The sequence below is a fragment of the Metopolophium dirhodum genome, chromosome 9 (genome assembly GCF_019925205.1).
Source record: "Metopolophium dirhodum isolate CAU chromosome 9, ASM1992520v1, whole genome shotgun sequence".
Lineage (NCBI taxonomy): Eukaryota > Metazoa > Arthropoda > Insecta > Hemiptera > Aphididae > Metopolophium > Metopolophium dirhodum.
In genome coordinates this window covers 4,580,268-4,595,803 of record NC_083568.1, presented here as the reverse complement: position 1 = coordinate 4,595,803, position 15,536 = coordinate 4,580,268, and the positions used below count along the sequence as shown (strand labels likewise).

Here is a 15,536-nt window from a genome sequence, read left to right as displayed (position 1 = left end):
CTCAGCTCCTTATTTTATATGGGTCACTTCTGATATATTCCAACGACAGTCTGGTAATCGTTTCCTCCTAATAATAAAAAATATATTGCTATAAATATGTTATTATAAAAGCGAGATATTTTTTATTGCCTGCGAGGAATGTTGAAATCTCCTTCTTCAGCTTCCTGTCTAATTTGGGTCACCTTCTGATATTTTCAAGGGTTTTCTCGTACATATTCTCCAGCATCAGTCTGGTAAATGTTTCCTCCTAATAATAAAAAATATATTGCTTTAAATATGTTTTTATAAAAGCGAGATATTTTTTATTGCCTGTGAATAATGTGGTAACCTTCTTCTTCGGGTCACTTCTGATATTTTCATGAGTTTTCTCGTTCATATTTTCCAACATCGGTCTGGTAACAGTTTCCTCCTAATAATAAAAAATATATTGCTTTAAATATGTTATTATAAAAGCGAGATATTTTTTATTGCCTGTGAATAATGTGGTAACTTCCATCCTCAGCTCCTTATTTTATATGGGTCACTTCTGATATATTCCAACGACAGTCTGGTAATCGTTTCCTCCTAATAATAAAAAATATATTGCTTTAAATATGTTATTATAAAAGCGAGATATTTTTTATTGCCTGCGAGGAATGTTGAAATCTTCTTCTTCAGCTTCCTGTCTCATTTGGGTCACCTTCTGATATTTTCAAGGGTTTTCTCGTACATATTCTCCAACATCGGTCTGGTAACAGTTTCCTCCTAATAATAAAAAATATATTGCTTTAAATATGTTATTATAAAAGCGAGATATTTTTTATTGCCTGTGAAAAATGTGGTAACTTCCATCCTCAGCTCCTTATTTTATATGGGTCACTTCTGATATATTCCAACGACAGTCTGGTAATCGTTTCCTCCTAATAATAAAAAATATATTGCTTTAAATATGTTATTATAAAAGCGAGATATTTTTTATTGCCTGCGAGGAATGTTGAAATCTTCTTCTTCAGCTTCCTGTCTCATTTGGGTCACCTTCTGATATTTTCAAGGGTGTTCTCGTACATATTCTCCAACATCGGTCTGGTAACAGTTTCCTTCTAATAATAAAAAATATATTGCTTTAAATATGTTATTATAAAAGCGAGATATTTTTTATTGCCTGCGAGGAATGTTGAAATCTTCTTCTTCAGCTTCCTGTCTCATTTGGGTCACCTTCTGATATTTTCAAGGGTTTTCTCGTACATATTCTCCAACATCGGTCTGGTAACAGTTTCCTCCTAATAATAAAAAATATATTGCTTTAAATATGTTATTATAAAAGCGAGATATTTTTTATTGCCTGTGAGTAATTTTGCAACCTCCTTCTTCGGGCCACTTCTGATATTTTCATGAGTTTTCTCGTTCATATTTTCCATCAGGCTGGTACATGTTTCCTCCTAATAATAAAAAATATATTGCTTTAAATATGTTATTATAAAAGCGAGATATTTTTTATTGCCTGCGAGGAATGTTGAAATCTTCTTCTTCAGCTTCCTGTCTCATTTGGGTCACCTTCTGATATTTTCAAGGGTTTTCTCGTACATATTCTCCAACATCGGTCTGGTAACAGTTTCCTCCTAATAATAAAAAATATATTGCTTTAAATATGTTATTATAAAAGCGAGATATTTTTTATTGCCTGTGAAAAATGTGGTAACTTCCATCCTCATCTCCTTATTTTATATGGGTCACTTCTGATATATTCCAACGACAGTCTGGTAATCGTTTCCTCCTAATAATAAAAAATATATTGCTTTAAATATGTTATTATAAAAGCGAGATATTTTTTATTGCCTGTGAGTAATTTTGCAACCTCCTTCTTCGGGCCACTTCTGATATTTTCATGAGTTTTCTCGTTCATATTTTCCATCAGGCTGGTACATGTTTCCTCCTAATAATAAAAAATATATTGCTTTAAATATGTTATTATAAAAGCGAGATATTTTTTATTGCCTGCGAGGAATGTTGAAATCTTCTTCTTCAGCTTCCTGTCTCATTTGGGTCACCTTCTGATATTTTCAAGGGTTTTCTCGTACATATTCTCCAACATCGGTCTGGTAACAGTTTCCTCCTAATAATAAAAAATATATTGCTTTAAATATGTTATTATAAAAGCGAGATATTTTTTATTGCCTGTGAAAAATGTGGTAACTTCCATCCTCATCTCCTTATTTTATATGGGTCACTTCTGATATATTCCAACGACAGTCTGGTAATCGTTTCCTCCTAATAATAAAAAATATATTGCTTTAAATATGTTATTATCAAAGCGAGATATTTTTTATTGCCTGTGAATAATGTGGTAACTTCCATCCTCAGCTCCTTATTTTATATGGGTCACTTCTGATATATTCCAACGACAGTCTGGTAATCGTTTCCTCCTAATAATAAAAAATATATTGCTTTAAATATGTTATTATAAAAGCGAGATATTTTTTATTGCCTGTGAATAATGTGGTAACTTCCATCCTCAGCTCCTTATTTTATATGGGTCACTTCTGATATATTCCAACGACAGTCTGGTAATCGTTTCCTCCTAATAATAAAAAATATATTGCTTTAAATATGTTATTATAAAAGCGAGATATTTTTTATTGCCTGTGAGTAATTTTGCAACCTCCTTCTTCGGGCCACTTCTGATATTTTCATGAGTTTTCTCGTTCATATTTTCCATCAGGCTGGTACATGTTTCCTCCTAATAATAAAAAATATATTGCTTTAAATATGTTATTATAAAAGCGAGATATTTTTTATTGCCTGCGAGGAATGTTGAAATCTTCTTCTTCAGCTTCCTGTCTCATTTGGGTCACCTTCTGATATTTTCAAGGGTTTTCTCGTACATATTCTCCAACATCGGTCTGGTAACAGTTTCCTCCTAATAATAAAAAATATATTGCTTTAAATATGTTATTATAAAAGCGAGATATTTTTTATTGCCTGTGAAAAATGTGGTAACTTCCATCCTCATCTCCTTATTTTATATGGGTCACTTCTGATATATTCCAACGACAGTCTGGTAATCGTTTCCTCCTAATAATAAAAAATATATTGCTTTAAATATGTTATTATCAAAGCGAGATATTTTTTATTGCCTGTGAATAATGTGGTAACTTCCATCCTCAGCTCCTTATTTTATATGGGTCACTTCTGATATATTCCAACGACAGTCTGGTAATCGTTTCCTCCTAATAATAAAAAATATATTGCTTTAAATATGTTATTATAAAAGCGAGATATTTTTTATTGCCTGTGAATAATGTGGTAACTTCCATCCTCAGCTCCTTATTTTATATGGGTCACTTCTGATATATTCCATCAACAGTCTGGTAATCGTTTCCTCCTAATAATAAAAAATATATTGCTTTAAATATGTTATTATAAAAGCGAGATATTTTTTATTGCCTGCGAGGAATGTTGAAATCTTCTTCTTCAGGTTCCTGTCTCATTTGGGTCACCTTCTGATATTTTCAAGGGTTTTCTCGTACATATTCTCCAACATCGGTCTGGTAACAGTTTCCTTCTAATAATAAAAAATGTATTGCTTTAAATATGTTATTATAAAAGCGAGATATTTTTTATTGCCTGTGAAAAATGTGGTAACTTCCATCCTCATCTCCTTATTTTATATGGGTCACTTCTGATATATTCCAACGACAGTCTGGTAATCGTTTCCTCCTAATAATAAAAAATATATTGCTTTAAATATGTTATTATAAAAGCGAGATATTTTTTATTGCCTGTGAATAATGTGGTAACTTCCATCCTCAGCTCCTTATTTTATATGGGTCACTTCTGATATATTCCAACGACAGTCTGGTAATCGTTTCCTCCTAATAATAAAAAATATATTGCTTTAAATATGTTATTATAAAAGCGAGATATTTTTTATTGCCTGTGAATAATGTGGTAACTTCCATCCTCAGCTCCTTATTTTATATGGGTCACTTCTGATATATTCCATCAACAGTCTGGTAATCGTTTCCTCCTAATAATAAAAAATATATTGCTTTAAATATGTTATTATAAAAGCGAGATATTTTTTATTGCCTGTGAGTAATTTTGCAACCTCCTTCTTTGGGCCACTTCTGATATTTTCATGAGTTTTCTCGTTCATATTTTCCATCAGGCTGGTAATCGTTTCCTCCTAATAATAAAAAATATATTGCTTTAAATATGTTATTATAAAAGCGAGATATTTTTTATTGCCTGCGAGGAATGTTGAAATCTTCTTCTTCAGCTTCCTGTCTCATTTGGGTCACCTTCTGATATTTTCAAGGGTTTTCTCGTACATATTCTTCAACATCGGTCTGGTAACAGTTTCCTCCTAATAATAAAAAATATATTGCTTTAAATATGTTATTATAAAAGCGAGATATTTTTTATTGCCTGTGAGTAATTTTGCAACCTCCTTCTTTGGGCCACTTCTGATATTTTCATGAGTTTTCTCGTTCATATTTTCCATCAGGCTGGTAATCGTTTCCTCCTAATAATAAAAAATATATTGCTTTAAATATGTTATTATAAAAGCGAGATATTTTTTATTGCCTGCGAGGAATGTTGAAATCTTCTTCTTCAGCTTCCTGTCTCATTTGGGTCACCTTCTGATATTTTCAAGGGTTTTCTCGTACATATTCTCCAACATCGGTCTGGTAACAGTTTCCTCCTAATAATAAAAAATATATTGCTTTAAATATGTTATTATAAAAGCGAGATATTTTTTATTGCCTGTGAAAAATGTTGTAACCTCCATTGAACGGCTCCTTTCATTGCTCCAAAAACTTTAGTACCAGTGCTGGTCTTCATCAAACCAACATCTAGATTGCAATGGAAAGCATCTGTACCTTCATCGGCAGGGTCAACATAGTATTCTTCACCATTAGCTTCTTTTAACCCTTCAACAACTAAACATAGACACGTGGAATTAAAACAAAACATTACCAACTCACGATTTAACTTGAATAACTTACCATGCGGGCGACTCAAAGTCCATTGCAGTAAGCTGCAGCATAGTAGGTTAATCCTACTTTAATACCATATTTAGGCAGTGCATACAATTTTGTCTCCTTCAATGCGAGTGTGCAACAGAGAACGTTGATTGAAAAAATGTTACAACCATCGAAAACAAATTTTTACCTACCTGGCATGTGATGTCTCGGTTAGAGGAACGAATCATTAAACGGTACTTGTATGTAATATATTTGTTCTTGTCTTGGAGTATCAAACATTTGTGTGCATAATAGTCAGTTTTACCTTCACGATGCCTTTGACTTGAACCCACGGAAACTTAGGCCATTGGGTGATTTTTAACTGTGGGGGAGGGGGGTACTGTAGGTATTCGCTATGCCCAGGTGGGGAAGGCGGCCTCTCTTCAGACACCGATGTGAAGTGCCGCCCAAGACCGAGGTTTAAACCGGTGAAGGTGCACATTGCAACAGACTCCTTTTCCCGCTTTTCCACTAGGTCTCCCACAATTTTATTTAAACAGTGTAAATATTTATTTATGTTTACAGGCCTCATGAAAAAAACTAAATAGTAAGAATGAGGTATTAACAGATCAACAATGTCATGGGTTATGTGCTTTCATTATTTTCAGTTATAAGCAAAATACATGGCCGCCGCCAGTCAGTGACAGTACTTCTTCACCACTAGACCAACGTTACTACACATGTTCATTGCCAGTCCATGGTGTTTATTTAGTAGATATCAATCACCTAACCTAACCGAGTGTAGGTATACTGTCACTGCCAAAACTTTGTTTTTCAAAAATTGTTATATTCTAAACTACACAGACTATTGATTACTTAGTTGAGGAAAATGTGGAATACTAGATAAAAAAAACTTTTAATAAGTTTTATATGTTTTATTGAAATAACACACTCAGCACATAAAACGGTTTAGGATTCCATCTCTTCGCCTTGTAACTCTTTAAGATACGCAGCTTTGGCTTCTACAACACGTTGTTTGCGCTCAGCATTGGTTAATTTCTTAGCGTTCCAGCGTTTAGGTTCCTTTGAAACTTCCTTCTTCGGCTTCCTATCTCGTTTCGGGTCACTCCTGATATTTTCATGAGCTTTCTTGTACATATTTTCCAACTAGAAAATAATAAAAAAAACAATGTTTTCATTTTGCAACACATAGGGGATGTGATGTAAAATGGATACCTAAATTCATAATGCAAAATTAACTATACATTTAAATGTATAATGGCTTTTGACCATATTAATCTCTCACTTGAGCTGTAAATAAGTATGGTTAATATATATTTTTATTTCAAATTCGTATCAACATTTTGGAATTGTTAAGTGTTGTTTTTTGTGACATGGATTTTTTTTAACACAAAATAATAATAAACTGTCATAAGTTTAATGATACATTAACTATACATTTGTAAAAAACATTTATGCTTCTTTTCAAACATAGATGTTACATGATAATTATTGTTAAAGCACAAAAATTGTAAAACAAGATTTTTAATGGTGATACTCAAATAACATCAACATAATTTTAACTATATTTAATACAATCACAGTCATAGACAGGGCCATAGATGGAGGGGCAGCACCCCTACAAAATTCAAGAATAAAAGGTGACTTAATTATAGATATAATCAATAATAGTACAGATAGTAAAAAATATCTCAATTTAATTAATTAATATGGCATTATTAGTCTCTTTAACTATGTAACTAGAACAAAAGAAATAGGAGGATTCTGTTTAGATTATGTACTTTTAAAATCTAATACATTAACAAACGTTTTTTGCCCATACTTCTTTAACTGATCATGAGTCAATAGTTACCAATATAAGCAACCTAGTATTCAACAGGAACCCACCAAATCCAAAAATCATTTTATACATTTTTAACTACAAAATAGTAATTACATTTTAAACTTTAAATGCTTATAAAAAAAATTGTGCCATGTATTTTTAATATTTTTCAACTGATATTGTAACAATATATCAGGAGCCTTGCATTAAACTTTCACGCTTTTTACACCACAAATAAAATTTTCTTGATAATAATAAAAAAAAACAAAAAATTGAAAACTGACTATGTCCGTAAACAGCTCAAAAAGAGTAAAATATTTTAAAATAGAAAATGAAAATATAAACATTCAGTAAAATTGTCATGTATCTACAGTTATTTGTTTTTGAATAACAATAAAATAACAAAACTGCTACATAAAAAAAATCGAGTGATTATCTAATCTAGTAAAAACTTGAACTTGAAATAGTCATAAAAATTCAATCTGACTTGCTTGTAGAAAAACTTTTGAGGAATTTTCAAATCTAAGATTTTTTATGAATTTTTAACTCAAAATAATAGACTAGGATCCTTCTATTAAATTTTCAAGCTTTATAACCAAAAATGTTATTAGTATTTATAGAAAAAAATAGAAACTGAAAATGTCCTTAAACAGCTCAAAATATTTGGAAAATGTTATGATGATAGAAAATGCTAATATAAACATTCAGTCAACATTTTACCTAACCTACGATCATTTGTTTAAGAGTTGCACCAAAAACCAAAAATCGATTATTTCAAAAATAGATTTTGCGTAAAAATTCCCGTTTTTCCTTATTTTTCTTTTGTTTTTCACGGTGCTTTTGAAAACTACTGGGAAATTTTTACTTTTGATCCTTCATTGTACCAACTAGATTCACTTTCCTATCAGAAAATATACTGTTGAAGAAAATGTAAGCACTTTTACTGTCCTAAAAGGTGACAGACACAATAAAACACTACATCATTGTAAAATTAATACTTCCATCTCTTCACTAAGAATCTAAAATATCATCAAAAACCAAAAAAATGAAACCTTGGACAACAACTACAATTATTATAGCAATTCGTCGTAGAGATTAATTACATCTGACTTTAAAATAAAACGATAAACTTAAACAGTACTATTTAAAATATAAGAGTACGTAAACTGACACGATAAAAGAAGCTAAAACTAAATTTTATAAATCTGAACTAGAAATGGCCGGAAAGGAATCGAAACTAAACTGGTTAATTATTAAAAACGCGAAAAACCATTCTAAAACAAATTTTTTTAATCAAACTATTAATAACAAATTTGGTGAAAAACTGCACTCCGCAGATAAATCTGAAGAAATTTTGAATTATTTTAATGAGTACTTTACTAATGCAGCACAAAACATGTTTAACCAAATAAAACTTACAAGACAAAATATACATAACATAGAATGTACATATACTGAACAACTAACCTCTTATTGGACCCCAGGAGGGGATGCCACTACAAGGCTCCTCCGTGGCATTATTGGCTTATGCGGACGATTTGGTCCTCATGGATAAATCACATGATGGATTAAGATCATTATGCGGCCGTTTGGAGGAGGCAGCTAAGAAGGTTGGCTTACAAATAAACGAAGATAAAACAGAATACATGGTGGTGGGGAGAAGAGATAGTACCAGAATGTACCCTTCCTTAAGAGTTGGCAACCATGAATTCAACCGAGTCAAATAATTTAAATATTTAGGTTCTGTTTTGACAGAAAAAAATGAAACTGATAAGGAAGTGGCAGCAAGAATCCAATCGGGAAACAAATGTCTTTACGGACTCATAAGGATACTAGGGTCCCGATCCCTGTCGAGAGATATGAAATTACAATTATATACTACACTTTTACGTCCCATAATTACATACGGAGCAGAAACATGGACATTAAGAAAAACGGAGGAAAACAAACTGAGTATTTTGGAAAGGAAAATCTTAAGGAAGATCTTTGGCCCAGTAAAAGACGAGGAAACTGAGGGATGGAGAATAAGGAAAAACAAAGAACTAGAAGAACTCTTTCAGAAGCCAAACATATTAAACATAATCCAGAGTAGGAGGTTACAGTGGGCGGGTCACGCATGGCGTAGTCAGAACCCACTACTACACGTAGTATTGGCAGAGAACCCAAAAGGGAAAAGGCCCCTTGGACGACCCCGTTTAAGATGGGAAGATTTAATAAAGAAAGATGTGGAATCGCTGAACGGTGGCCCAGATTGGAAAACAAAAGCAGCTGACAGAGAGTCATGGAGGATTGGTTGTTTGACGGGATGGTCCTAGTGGCCGATAATACCCAAGAAGAAGAAGAAGAACCCCTTATACTACAGACATGTAATTAAAATTAATTTAGCGTAATTAATGATGAAGAAATTATAAAAGCAATAAAGCTTTAAAAGATGATTCTTCTACAGAATTATATGGAATTTTAGTTTAAGTGTACAAATTAAATATACATTTATTGTCACACATTTTTAATTTAGCTATAGCAACATCTACCATTCCGGAATGCTTTAAAATTTCAGTAATAACACCAATACACAAAAAAGGTGGCAAATCTAACATAGAAAATTATCGACCAATCTCAGATATCAAATATTGCAAAATCTTTTGAAAAAATTATTAAAAAAGTACATTATCTTGATCTTCTATAATGTACACAATTCGGTTTTAGACCAGACAAAAGTACTGAACAAGCAATTGCAACAGTATCAAGCTATATTTATAATTCTTTCGAAAAAAAAAATGCGTAACTGTTTACTTGGATCAAGCATTTGATATTATATAGATCATAAAATATTACTACAAAATTTTAACACACTTGGTATCAATGGAACGGCTCAGAATTTATTAAGTTCATATTTTAAATATAGTAAACAACGAATTAAGCTAAGAAACTTCAATTATATGTGATGTACCCTCAAGGAACAATTCTATCACCTACACTGTTAAATATAAATATAAACCAAATTAATTACTTGAATACACACGGAAAACTAGTTTGCCACGCAGATGATACAGTACTTTTTGTTGAAGGCCAATCCTGGGACGAAGGATTTGCTAGTGTTCAATCCAACATGAGTAAAATACAAACATTGCTATGTGAAAATAATTTATTCCTAAACTTAGAAAATACCTACACACTACATAGTTTACTTGTATCAACTAAATAAAACAAATATATGTATACATTAGAATGACTGTTTAAATCAAAATATATGTACATGCCAAATCTTGGTAAAAACTGTTAATATTTAGGTATAGAAACATGTCATAATCTTAAATGGAATGTCCCCATAAAATGTGTAACAAATAAATTAAGAAAAGTTATATATGCATTTAAAAATTTAACAAATATCTTAGAACTTAAGACAATTAGAATAGCACGTATCAAACATTAGTAGGATCTATAATTAATTATGGTATTTCTATATAGGGAGGTACGTATGATACAACTATAGATCGATTAAAAAAACACAACTCAAGATACCACACAAAATATTTATACGACATGAATGTACTACCAATAAAAAAAAGGTGGATAAGTGGATGTCGCTCTGCTGTACAGTAGGTTACAAGTGGGTCACTGTGAAGGATGGTGTTAAATTTGAATTCAATGATATAATATCATTGTATAAGAAAAACGATTCTGAGCGAAAACGGTCAGTCAGCCTATGATATTACCAAGTATATTTGATGATATTATTGTGAATAAATTTATATAATATGACCTATTTACGCGGAGCCTTGTTTTAAAGTTTAAATCCTTAGCCATAATAGTTAAACATTTTATACATTTTTAACTACAAAATAATTAATAAATTTGATAAATGTTGTCAAAATTTGAACTTTAAATGCTTATAAAAAAAAATTGTGCCTATGTATTTTTAATATTTTTAAACTGCTATTAGAATGATATATCAGGAGCCTTATATTAAATTTTCACGCTTTTTTACCTGACAAATAAAATTTTATTGATATTTATAGAAAATAAAACTAAAAAAAATTGAAAACTGACATGTCCATAAACAGCTCAAAAAGAGTCAAAATATTTTCAAAATGTTATGGTGTATAGAAAATGCTAATATAAATATTCAGTCAAAATATCATGTCACTACAGTAATTTATTTTAGAGTTATACCAAAAACCAAAAACAATTTTTTCGAAAACAAATTTTGCATAAAAATTCCCGGTTTTCCTTATTTTTCTTTTGTTTTTCACGGTGCTTTTGAAAACTATTGGGAAATTTTTACTTTTGATCCCTCATTGTACCAACTAGATTCACTTTCCTATCAGAAAATATACTGTTGAAGAAAATTTAAGCTCTTTTACTGTCCTAAAAGGTGATGACAGACACAAAAATAATAAAAAAAACACACATCATCGTTCCACTCAGAATATAAAATTAGTATTCATAACATACAGCGTTATTTTTTCAATTGTTGGTGATTAATACATTATGGTATGATACGTAAATAAGCCGTAACCAGAAGTATAGTTACTTACAGTAGTTACTTTGCCAAGTTAACTATTCTAAATAATTAATTACATACTTAGTATGAATATCAAAACAAGCATATCTTGGCAAAATAAAAATTTTAAATAAAATTGAATCGTTCCATTGCATTCATCGAGTATATATAAATTATGTATTTTAGTGTGAAAAATGTTATAAAATGAAAATAGAACTACCAAAAACCACTAAACATAAACTCATTTTTCTCGAAAAGTCATGAAGGAAATTTACAGCATTCTTCCTTAGGATGGCAGTATAGTTGTTGTAACCTCTATAGTCAGTGGTCTCGGCGCATTCTAAAACAGGGTTGCATGTATAATTTTGCAAAATGTCAGGGATTACATTGATCGCAAGAGTTTAAAGGTAAATAGGTAATATCTATTAGTTTATTTAGAATTCTTAATATGTTATTTATGATGAAAACATTTAATACTTGATTCTAAAATTCCATTTTAACCAATTTGATGATATAGGTTTATTATTTTTAATCCAACAACTATATCATTGTTATGAACTTGTTCATTTCATTTCTAATAAATTTGAATTACTTAATGCTAAATAATAAAAGTGACTTACATCATCAGCGACGATTCCTAATTTGATGTACTGAGAGAACTGACGATTGTAAGTATCTTCATCCTCTTCTTCTAATTTTCGCATGTACTCAGCTACGTGCAAACCCAAAATGTGTTTACGATGAGTCTCAGCACTGTATTCTTTAGCTTCAGCATCATAGCCTGGGAATCGTTTCACGCTAATAACAAAAAATATATGGTTTAAAAACTGTTTATACAAAAGCCAGATATTTTTTATTACCTGTGAGGAATGTTGAAACCTCCATCGACGGCTCCTTTCATTGCTCCAAAAACTCTAGCACCAGTGCTGGTCTTCATCAAACCAACATCTAGATTGCAACGGAAAGCATTTGGACCTTCATCGGCAGGTTCAACGTAGTATTCTTCACCATTAGCTTCTTTTAACCCTTCGTACAAACGGTCCAAACCAAGTTTTTTCAATAACTAAACATAGAAATGTGGAATTAAAACATGACATTACACTCACAAATTAACTTGAATAACTTACCCTGCGGGCGACTAAAAGTCCAGTGCAATATGCTGCAGCATAGTTGGTTAATCCTACTTTAATACCATATTTAGGTAGTTCGTGGCTGTAGGCAGCGCATACGATTTTGTCTCCTTCAATGCGAGAGTGTGCAACCTAAGTGTTCGGAGAATATTTATTAAAAAAATGTTACAACCATCGAAAACAAATTTTAACGAACCTGGCATGTAATGTCTCGGTTAGAGAAACGAACGATTAAACGGTACTTGGGTGTATCATATTTGTTCTTGTCTTGAACGATCAAACGTTTGCGTGCATAGTAGTCAGTTTTACCTTCACGACGCCTCTTGAATTTGACTTGGTAACGTTTGAAGTATTGTTTGTTCTTAACAACTTTAACGAAACCCTGAAAGTTTGAACGATATTATTAATAACACACATAATGCTTTCGTTGCTAATAAAATGTCCCTAGTGGACGGACATCGTCTATGTGAAGCGAGTGGTTAGCAATTTTATCCGGTCGAATCCGCGAAAGTGTAAAACGTAAAACGTATTAAATTGAAACAAATATATTTAGGTACGAATAATTTCGATTACTTACCATTATTAATACGAAAAATCACAAGCGAACGACGTAAACCCAAAGGATACGCCGTGCAAAAATAATGATTTCTAAAGAGAAGTGAGAAAACTCAAAAGAGACAACAACTTCGGGAAACGGGAGGAGATAACGTAACCTACAAATTACGGTACACCGTCATGGAAGACAATACCGTAGACATTACACGTGCCGTGAACACTGTCATGAACACTGTTCGCTGTTTTTCTTCCATGCTAAACATTAGTATCACTTTTTGAATTTGAAATTATTTTCTTATCATCAGAATAATTTAATAATTTGAAATTTAAATATAATATAAAATAATGTTATAATATAAACTAGAAACAAGAAATTAGAAATTCGTCAACGGTAAACACGATCCACGGCCGGTTGTACAACCATTGTATTCTTGTCTGTGACCACAGCCGTGGCCCGTGACACGAACCGCTGTGAAAATAAAATTATAATTATTATTAACTGTATCATTATTTTAATAATATTATATTATTATAATTAAAATATATTCGACAGCCACGTTCATAGACAAAGAAAATGCATACGTTATTGGTTTAGTAACCATAATTTTATTATATAAATACTAAATAATGGGTGAATATATTATATTATTGTGATTTATATTCACCTACGTATAGGTACATAGGTAGGTCTTAACTCTTAACACATTTCTAATTGAAAAATACACTTAAATTATTATATTACATTTTGGTTTTTATTAGGAATGTACAGGGTGATTCACTAAGCATGCTCACCCCCATTTTTCCTTTAACAATGAATTTATTCAAATTCTGATTTTTAGAATTTTTAAATATACATATTATAGACCATATTTTCAAATACTTTAATTTTTTTTACTACCCTAGGAATGTCCTGTAGTGATACAGACTTATTTTTTTCAAATGATAACTCCCCTTTTTTAATTTAAAATATATAGTGGATAATTTTTTTGAAAACCTAATTGATGTATCTTCTAATTCAAAATTCGAATGAGTATAGTTTCTTAGTTATTAAAATGTTTGTGTTAAGGATAATAGTCCTTAAAAATGGTGTTACATAAATATAAAACTGGATCGAATATTTATTATACTTGGCCCATTTTTACAAATTATTAATATTGATAGATTATACTAATAACTATAATTTTCAAATCACCATAGCCCCCATATCTTATAAGTCATTTACCATGGATCTTTTATCCTTAGAACACAAAGTTGAATAACTCAAAAACTACCCGTTTGAACTTTCGAAGTTTGATTCTAATACCTACGTCAAAAATTTCAGGAAAAATATTCACTGTATAATTAACTGTTCAAAAGGGATGTTCCATTTGAAAAGCAGAAGTTTATATCTCAATATGACATTCTTTAAGTACCAACTAGTACAAAAAATCTGGACAGTTTGAAAATATGGTCTTAAAGTATATTTAAAAATTCCAAAAATCAGATTTTGAATAACTGCGTTATTGAAGAAAAAAGGGGTGAGCATGCTTGTCGTTTGGTGAATCATCCTGTATAAAATATGGACATTGGTTTATTGAACATACTTCGATGTGTACTTTAGTACTTATATCGTAATAAATATTTTTCTAAATTAATTTGATATAATTTTATTAATATGACTAATTATATTTGTATATTACATTTTATAAAATAGATAACTTATAAAAATAAGATAAAATAGATCACCATATTTTAGCTGTGTGGCACCAAATTAATGTTTTATACCTTGTGGTATCGTATTACGCGAGACTGTATTATAAAACGGCGGAATATGATATCAACTTTAATGATGCCTGCAACAGTATTTTATTTTAAAATGAATATTTGAAAAAGAAATATTAAATCAACAATAGGTAGGTATAAATAATTAATTATGTTTAGTACGCGTCATTAAAATGAAATAATAATTACAAAGTTTTATTTAACGTAATATAATATAAATAAAATGTTAATATAATAATATAATGTAGTAGTCTCAATAACTCGAATCTCAAGAGAAATAAAAATAGAATTGACTTATATGTTTTTCGAGTTATATACCTCAAACAAAATCTTGAAAACACTTATTCTAGCTAGGTGCATACGAGTAAAAAGTTCGCGTGTTATCGCGATTCAAATCGTCAAGACTCGACTGTATTTTACTTTACCGATGACCAGGTAGTATTACACGAACTAAGCGATGAAACAAGACTGGTTCGGCAGTTACAAAATTACAACTCAATTGCGCACAATTAACGATCAATAGAAACCTTTTTTCAAAAAAATTTAACCACGTATAGCGTGTGCATAAGTACATAAATGTTTGATCTGGCCATTACCTACTGATTGTGGAAAATTATTATACTCATTAAACATTTTCCTTCAGCCTTTATAAGGCTGTTAAGACTTTCTGTCTAATTATATTCTGATGTCATATGTTTAAAAATGTTGTCTGAGCTATTTAATTACCATATAGTTTCCTTAATCCTTAGTAAACCATTATTCACAATTTTTCCGGTAAAAAAAAATTAATAAAATTA

The 15,536-nt window shown here is 30.8% G+C and overlaps 1 protein-coding gene across 1 annotated transcript; it reads right to left on the bottom strand.

Moving 5' to 3' along the window:
- Positions 1-5,860: 5,860 nt before the first annotated feature.
- On the bottom strand, positions 5,861-13,159 carry LOC132952295 (large ribosomal subunit protein uL18). The gene is made up of 6 exons (XM_061024558.1): positions 13,001-13,159; positions 12,620-12,805; positions 12,421-12,555; positions 12,154-12,356; positions 11,914-12,091; positions 5,861-6,113 (listed from the first exon to the last, which is right to left on the bottom strand). The coding sequence occupies exons 1-6, from the start codon at positions 13,001-13,003 to the stop codon at positions 5,916-5,918; spliced, it is 903 nt and encodes a 300-aa protein (XP_060880541.1). The 5' UTR covers positions 13,004-13,159; the 3' UTR covers positions 5,861-5,915.
- Between the last annotated feature and the right edge of the window lie 2,377 nt (positions 13,160-15,536).